This window comes from Dipteris shenzhenensis, chromosome 5, assembly GCF_047967505.1.
Source record: "Dipteris shenzhenensis isolate YYH24624 ecotype China chromosome 5, Dip_SZ_1.0, whole genome shotgun sequence".
Taxonomy (NCBI): domain Eukaryota; kingdom Viridiplantae; phylum Streptophyta; class Polypodiopsida; order Gleicheniales; family Dipteridaceae; genus Dipteris; species Dipteris shenzhenensis.
The window spans coordinates 37376740-37385662 of NC_141600.1; the positions used below are offsets into that span (position 1 = coordinate 37376740).

General features: G+C 46.0%; 1 protein-coding gene across 1 annotated transcript; it reads right to left on the bottom strand.

The window, feature by feature from the left end:
* Positions 1 to 3165: 3165 nt before the first annotated feature.
* LOC147901976 (uncharacterized) lies at positions 3166 to 7006 on the bottom strand. The gene is made up of 3 exons (XM_087374949.1): positions 5940 to 7006; positions 5208 to 5347; positions 3166 to 4648 (listed from the first exon to the last, which is right to left on the bottom strand). The coding sequence occupies exons 1-3, from the start codon at positions 6971 to 6973 to the stop codon at positions 3783 to 3785; spliced, it is 2040 nt and encodes a 679-aa protein (XP_087231075.1). The 5' UTR covers positions 6974 to 7006; the 3' UTR covers positions 3166 to 3782.
* Positions 7007 to 8923: the final 1917 nt, after the last annotated feature.

The window sequence follows — 8923 nt, forward strand, 5'->3', positions numbered from 1 at the left end:
CAATTGCTACCATGAACAAGTTCTCTTGTACTTCCCCTTTAAAAGCGATGAGCAAGAAGAATTAAGAAACCATAGGAGTTGGAGAGAAGCTTATTATGCAAAAGAGGCTATAATAAATGAGAATAGGAAAAAATACAACTATGACTACTATTAGAATGACACCATTGAGAGCCTCTATAATGACGTTGAGGCTGACGATGGCAAACAACAAAAGCCCACCTTTTGATAATGAATCCCAAAGCCAAAGTTCATGACATATTATTGGATATGCCCAAACTATCAAAAGCTAGCGAGAACAATCAAATTTGTCATCCCCATAAAAGAGTAGGTGCTCGTGGACAACGACGAGTACTTCGAGAAGATAAGAGAACTAAACAAAGAACTGCATCAACTCTTTGACGACATCATGCTACAAAAACATTTACATCCACATGACAAAATATATTTATTCCTTACTAGAGGAACACGTAAAACATATCTACTGCTTCTAATAGTCCAAGGATTGCTAAGACAATACAACCGAACTCTACCAGATGTCTATTACAACCTGCCCAGAGTCCTCATGCTCACCTACATTGGAAAAGCATTGTGCAATATTAACAGTAACACAATTCACTCAGCCTTACACATGCCCACACACACGAATAGCTTAACATCTCTATCAAAGGAGAAGTTGGACACATTAACAACCCTATATGCGCAAGTACAATTTATTATTTTTTATGAAATCTCGTTGGTGGGGAGAAGAACGTTAACTTTGTCGATTTGAGGATGTGTACTTTGAAAAGAGATCACAAGCACGTCTTTGACAATTTGGGTGTCATTATGTGTAAAGACTTCTACCATGTGAAGCCAGTAAAAGATTCATGGGTTTTCAAAATAACCGACAAAGCCTTGCTGATACATACTGGCGCACACTTGCACGAAAAACTAATGCATTGGTGATGTAATGTTGCACAAGATGGAAGCACATACTCCTTGCAAAAGACCACTTCTCCCACACAACATACACCAAAACCAAGACATTAGAGGATCCAAAGAACACGTCCGACCTACATGCCAAAATTGAAATAAAAGAGGGTATGCTGGTCAAACTAGCTCAACCAACAAGACAGGTTGGTTAACGAGGCTGATGGAGTTTTCATGGCATCATCAACATGCATCGAGAGAGACAGTGTGGATAGTTTTCCCTTCCAAAGACATTGGGACAAAAGCTCGATGAAATGACACTAATGCTTATGAAGTGCGCATTGCGTCACAATGAACACCTATCTTTAGGATCGTAAAAGAGGTGCAAATAGGGCCATCAAAAACAAGTATCCTTACTCCATAACAATTTCCTATTCAACCAACAACGACAAGGACAATACATCATGCACAGCGGCTCACATTAGAACGACTTGTATTTTCACTAAAAGGAATCTACAAGCATGGCTTGGCATACACAACCTTATCGCACGTGAAGGATATTGAGACTTTGTACTTGTTAAAACCACTTCAAAATGAAAACTTCCACATGGACAATGATGTCCAATAGACTCAACACCAATGGGGCTTGGATGACAATGGTTGTTTCACAAGAACAAACCCACAAAATCTTAGTGACATCGCTAAACACAAGGTAACTGTCAAGATACATCTTGGACATTAAAGAAACGAGACAACTTATGGACTCCAACATTGTTTACCTACAACAAACGAGAAACAGAAATCAACGCAACTTGCCCCGACAAGATTTGATGTGATTGAAACTTCCTCACGTGGGCCAATGCATGCTTGTACGAGAACACTTGCCAATACATAGTGCGAACACGTACAGAGAGCAAGGAATAGACATAACAACCATCAGCACAACAATTCACAACAAAAGCTTTCAAATCTTCAATATATAGCCCGCTTCATGTCACGCCATGCAAAGGCATCTCCTTCAGGCTCCATACTCATGAGTTCCGCATGACAGACGGCGAGACGGATGGGATGAGGGTTGCCTTGGAAGGGGGCCTACGAACTACATAGTTGCCAAGATGGGGTGTATTCCCAAAATGGAGGCTGGGGAAAACAGCTCTTAACAGAATCTCGACTAAAGAAATATACAAGCGACTGTTAGAGCAACAGGGCGTTGCTGCTCGCCTGAATAGAATCTGGGGATTGAGAAGGGGCTCTGCCTGGTGGAGGGCAAGACTAAAAGAAATTTGGAAGAGGTGTGAGGTAAGGAAAGCGAAATTTCTGATGAGGAAAATGGCCCCCAATTAAAGCGAAGATTGGTAAGAGAGTTGCTATCAATCCAGGGTGTGTTCAATGCGCAAGGCATTGGAGCACCTGGGGCATCTACTTTGGAAATGCCCGTTGTCAGAGAGGCGTGGAATAAATTGAAACTTGCTGTTCGTAGGTCGGGTTGAATGGCTAAATTCTCCTTGGAGCATCAGCGGCGGATTCCGTTGCTGGGCGAGACTTCGAAGTTGCCATCCACACTGGCATCTAGTTGGCCGTACGTGAGAGCCGCGGTTCCTCTGGCTATATGGGAGGTGAGAAACAAGAATGCTTTTCATCACAAGATTCAGCTAGGGTTTAGATCTACAGCCATTGTGGCAGCAACCAAAGGACTTCAACCCCATCCTCGAGAACTCTAACCCAATCGTGCATCACGCAATCTGCTCCATAGAAGCCGGCTAAATACGCTTTTTCTACGCGCAGCATAGGCCAAGGTTGTTGCCTTCATAGGCCAATTGTTGGAATGGCCTTTTTTTGCTAGGGCTCAATACCCACCTTGATAAAATCGGCTTATTTTTATAATAATAATAATTCTTTTTAAAAATCTTCAAATATATAGGCCGCAATCTCAAAATCCTAAGTTACCTTCAAAACATAATAATGACCACAAGGACAAAATGAGCCAGATTCCTCTACAATATTGATATGCGACTTCAACATAAACATGGGCAACGCCTCGCAAAGCTCAACAAATTTAGAATAAATCATGCAATCCCTGAACCTACACCGGAATATCACATGCTTATTGGAAGGACCACTCCATTATCTATGCGTACATGCGCTAGGGCATCATCCACTAACAACTTCCTATGAAAAAAGACTTCCTTTCTAGTTTATTTTCTTTTTGATAAACGTGTCTTCTTCACTGAAAAAAGAAATTTTACCCAATAACATGGCAGTCCCCTAAGGAGGGCCCTTGAGGGATCCCCACCTTGTTATGTTGTTTTGGTAGCAAAGCAATGCCATTGCATCGAATTCGCTTTCTTTTGATATATTGCACGCGCGCCTAAAAGAGTAGACATTTTAGAACTCTCAAGAGACTCTTGGACGAGGAGGTCAAACCCACATACAATGCTGGCAAATCAATCCTGGGTGATAAAAACAAACTGTGCGGAAGTCCGTAGCCATTGTCATCATGTAGCATTTTTGGAGTGGCAAGTTGCAAGCGAGTGGTAAGGCTCCTTGTACTGCCAACAGCCGATCATTTTCTCTATGCAAGAAAAACTGAATGCCGGGCTCCGTGCTACAGTCAAGGCAAAACATCACTGGAGAGATCAAATGAGCTGAAGCCCTTGGCGATCAATTTTACCGCGATTCATTCGTGGACAATGTGCCATTTGGAAGTCAATTTGTGAGCTCTTCGGAAAATGCGGGAGCTTCTTTCTTCGCTCCACTTGATATAAGAGCTAGAGTCTTCATCTATTCATAAATATGGACTTGTGGGAGCTCGACTTACCCAGAACATGAGAGTGACAAAATCTGCTCGGTGCTCACGACCTCCATGCCTGCGTTTACATAATATTCTGCCTTCCAAACATGGCCTCATAGGACCTCAGCCCTTCCAATTCCGTGTACTGAACTCCTACCGATTGTTGTAACAATGCTGAGCGGCTACCTTGAGATTGTGGCGATGGTATCTGCATCAAATCTAGGATGGGTCGCCCATGTTGGGAATCTCCACCATGCAAGCCCTGAAAGTCGTTGTCTTGCTGCATTATGAACAAGGAACGGCCGTCAAAATTTGCCATAGTGGCAGGTTGCTCGCGCTGCTCCCTGTCTAGAGTGGTGGGGGAACCATCGACAACTCCATTGGAATTCGTTAAGCTACGATGTGGACGTGGAATGCCGATGACCTTGTCTGATACGGAAGTGAAGCATGGTTGGCCGGGGGAGGAGCTGGGTACCATCTGACGAGGTAAATTGGCTTGATTCTCAGCTAAGAGCTGTTCAATGGAAGGGGAAGGATGAGGGGATATACTGAGAGACATGGAGCGAGGATTGTTTGTGGAGCCCAAGGAAGATGACAGAAGAGAGAGAGCACGCCCGGAGACAGCGAACCCAGATGGAGGCTGAGAAGCAGAAGACAAAGAAGCCTCGGCACCGAGAGGCGCTGCTCCTGGTGGGTTGCCGGACAGCGCCAAGCCATGCCCACCCATGAGAGATCCTGTGCCCTGCATGAAGTGGTGAAGCTCGAGGGGAGGAAAATTGACTGTATCAGGCTCCTCTTTGGGGATGCTGAGGAGCTTCAGGACCTGGGTCTCAGAGCCAGGGAAGCGGAGCTGGCAAGCTAAGGCTGAGGGGTCAAGGGAGGAGGAAATGGCTGATGCTCGGAAGCAAGGGTGCTCCAGCAGGGCGTTACTGAGCGAACGATTGTCATCTGCAAAGGGGAGGAAAACACGTGAAACAACATGAATGCACATGGACACAACGGTTGTACATGAAACACGCAAACCTTTCATCGCTTGCGAGGGGAGCAACATAGAAAACACGTCGATATGAACGCATATTAGTGCATCTGTATGTGAGAAAACTGCATACAAATATGCGCATTGATACAACTGGGAGCAGGGCTTGAGCTCATGAACAACACAGGCTAGCAGACACGGACACTCTATGAGTGCATACTTGCTACAATATTGTAGTTCAATAATACATTCGAAGGACACAGAAAGTGCTTACTAGTTGCATTTGAACATGAATGGTGGTTTAGAGCATTACAGGTGAATAATGCACCTGTTTGGACTCACGATCGAGGCACAGCACGTGCTAGCAGAGGTTATCAGGAAGATATGGGGAAGCTAACCCGGGGGAAGATGAAAAGACAACCATGTGAATGCAAATGAATGCGTTTGAAGGTGGATAATGATGGGGATGAGTGCAGGATGTTGACTCAAGATCGAGGCAGCTCCACATGAGATTGTGAGCAAGAGCTTTACCCGGTAGGTAATTGGCGAAGCTTCCCGAGGAGAGCAGAGACATGGCTTCGGGCTGTGTCTTTCTACGCCTCTCGTTGTGACCCGCCAACCTCCTCCTGCAGCTTCTTTTGCCCTCATCAAATTCTGCAAGAACATGAAACCTGCCCAAAACTCACACAAACAATGCCTCGGTCACGACCACCATTATTTTCTCTCTCTCTCTCTCTCTCTCTCTCTCTCTCTCTCTCCATCCAACGCTTGCATTGCCACTCAAAAGCAGAACACTTTTAGACGGATGGAGGAAAACACAGCAGGTGATACTGGATGTGTACAAGTAGGTTGATATTCTGTATGAGTTTAACGTGCAATTGCGATTGAAGCACTTGGGTTACAAGGCCGTGTAAAATTCCGCATTCAGTAGCATATGCTAGCACAATGTGTGTTACAACTTACAAGTTTCTTTCAAAGGTGGATGATAAAGAAGGAAATTGTGCGAGCTATATTGATGGTCGAAAGGCCGGAAGGAATGTATTTGCAGGCGTAAGAATTCTGAGTTCCATGCATCCGGGTGACCAGTTATTTGGCGTTTTCCACACGGAGCTTAGCAGACCAGCAAACCCAAGTCTGAATCAGAAATATGATGCTTTTCCAAAATGACTTAAGCACAGGCAGGGGTGGACACGCACGATAGCCATAGATTTCCAAGGCAAACGTAAATCAGAAGAAACAGCAAGATTAACGACATAGCAATACCTGCTGCACTGCTGACAGAAGCGCTGTTCTATATCGCCCACTTTAACCTTGCTGGCCTTAGAATGCCACTCGCAGACCTTGTGCCTGCGATGATAGTCCTTGGCATTGGACAAGTCGGTCCTGCAACCTTCCGCCTGGCATCTGGGGACGTTCGGAGCTGGAGGAGAAGCCTTCTGCTTCTTGCTGGTGCCATTGTTGTTGTTATTGCTTGAAGCGACAATGTTGGCTGCCATATTTGACCCTGAGGATGTTGCTCTGCAGCCTCCACCTGCTGTTCCCGTATTTCCATCTTCAAAGTACGTCCGTTTTCCGAGCTTCAGCCCCATGGTGGCGTCTCCCACGCTAGCTATTGTGACTGCTCGCTCGTCGCCCTGCTGCACCTCTTTCCTCACCAACATCGCATTCGATTCACCGCCCTTCTGCTGTTTTTCTCTACTGCTGCTTCCATTCTTCGGATATGCTTCTTTCGTGTCCAATGCCACCGGGACTTTGATCACACCCACTGGAACCTCCTCCATCTCCACTTTCACTCGAAACCCATCTGCTGCAACACCTCTGTGGGTTCTATCTTCTTCGTCACTGAATCCTGATAGCGTAGCAAACCGAACATTGCGGCCCTCAGCGGCATCCACATCCAGTTTACAAGCGAAAGGAATGGAGCGGGAAGCCTCAAACGAAGCCAGGAAGCCACCGGAGCCGTCGAGTACAAGAGCACGTCCTGTCACCTGCTGCTCTTCCTCCTCCTCCTCGACGGAGATACTGCGGCGGCGGGTGGTCACGACGGGGGATTGGTCCCAGAAGTTCCAAGGGCGGGAGAGGGAAGAAGGGGAGGCGGCGGAGGCATGGAGGGAGGAGCCATTGAGGTGGAAGAGGGAAGGAGAGGAAGAGCGAGCTGGGGGCTCCCAAGGGGAGGGAGGGGAAGGTGGTTTATGATGGGAGGAGGAGGAGGAGGAAGGGCGAGGGGGGAGGGAGGAGGAGGAGGAGGAGGAGGAGGAGGGGTGGTGCTCCATGTGGTGGTAGTAGTGCAAGTTCATGGGAGGAGGGGGGCGGAGGAGGAGCGGAGCAATGCTGGGCTGTAAAGAGAAGAAGAGAGTAAAGAGCATCTATCTTCTATGTTTATATTAAACGGCAGCTCCACCTCAGCCGTCGCACCTCCTCCATACAAACCATCCCCGCCACGTGCCCTTCATCCCGTCCTCCTCGCCGGCCGACATCTTGACGGCGCCACCCCCACCCCCCCTGTTTATATAGCGCCGACTGCGAAATTTTCGCGATTGTTCCAAACTTGGTCCGGCTCCGCTAGTTTGGAACCGTACCCTATTTGCGCCACGTTGGCACACCAGTCCCCAACACCATAGGGCCGGTTCACACGCTGCCCCATCTCCATAGCATAGCCATGGCTTCCACATTGCAAATGGCTGGGCGATTTCTTATTCACACCAAGAGCAGGTCATCGTGTGCATCACATGTTCATCAGACGACTCCTCGGTCTGCTGCAATGTATGCGCCACAAACGATAACCAATCACAATCGATGCTATCTCTAGTTGGCTTTTCACTCTGAGACTGGGCTACGGCCTTATGGTACCAATCAGGTTATTCCTCAACCTTGCTTGAGTGCCTAATGCTAGCAATGCATAGTGCCTTTCTTACTAGTACGATGGGTTTGTTTCTCTCTCTCTCTCTCTCTCTCCCCCCCCAGGCACCTATTTGGTTTGCAGACCTCACCGAATTTCTACCTCTGGTGGGAATGGGTCCACATAGTCGTCTGGTTGCGTCACGTCATCGTCTGTATGTGTGACCTTTGATTGAGTTTTGCAAGGATAAGAAAATTAGAAATATGAAAATGGAGTTATGCAAAGCTTGACCTTTGAGTTTTGCTAGCACTATTAGTTGGGGGAGTGTTAATTAGTGGACCAAGTTGGTGTAGTGCTTTTTGTTTTTGCTTTTCTTTTAGTGCTTTTCATATTCATTATTTAAATCATGGTTCCCATTCCATGGTGTGCATTCCCTAATAGACTCTTCTCCCTATGATGCTCCAAAAAGGCTATTGCTCCAACTTCTACGATCCAAGATAACATTTTGTAGTCGATTATTGCTAATTATTCATAACTTCCAAGATCTAGATATCACAATCTTCTTTGCTAATCCTCTTAAGATTCTTTCGTGACTCCAACACATGTGCACAAGGACAATTACTTTTAGAGCAAAGAAATATAAAAATGTTCACACTTAAATTTTTTGTACAGGTCATAATGAAGGCATAAATCTAGTACTTGAGTGGGTTCTGCTGTACAGTGATTGTACCATACTTGCCAACCTTTGCATTGCTAAAGTAGTAAGAATTGAGAATCTTCTTCCCATAATCCTCGGCCAAAAGGAAGGCCTTGAAGGTTCATTCTAATTTGAGCCATTGACTGCTCTTGAAATGCCAAATCGAAGCAACATAGGTGGTTGCGGCCACCAATATGGGTTGAGTCGCCAGAAGATGAGTGTTCCAACCTAAAGAGATACCATGCCATGCTCTCAATTTGGTTTTCATTTTGTCTTTGAACCAATTCAAACCCTATCTCAAAGTCCGAGCGGGGCACCTATATACCTTATAAATTCACCTTTTCATATAACTTGCACCTATAAGTCCTTGACCCATTCTAGAGTCGGGCCAAAGTCTGTTCTAAGAACAAAGTACTTGGACCCAATGCACCTAGAACTAGAAGTGATGCAAAAATTCCTCATAACCTCCATGAGATTCGTTACACTAATTTGGCTTTACGAAAAAAAAAACCCTATCATCAACGAATAATTGGGTATTGATTTGTTGACGTGATGGGAGCACGATGCCTTTGATGTTGCGTGCTTCTACTTCCTTCTTCAGTAGCCAAATCAAGGGAATGTGGCCCAATGCGAACAAAAGGGGTGCCAACGGACACCCTTGATGCACTGACCTCTTTAGGTCGAAACAACCAATAGCGCCTCCATTTAGGC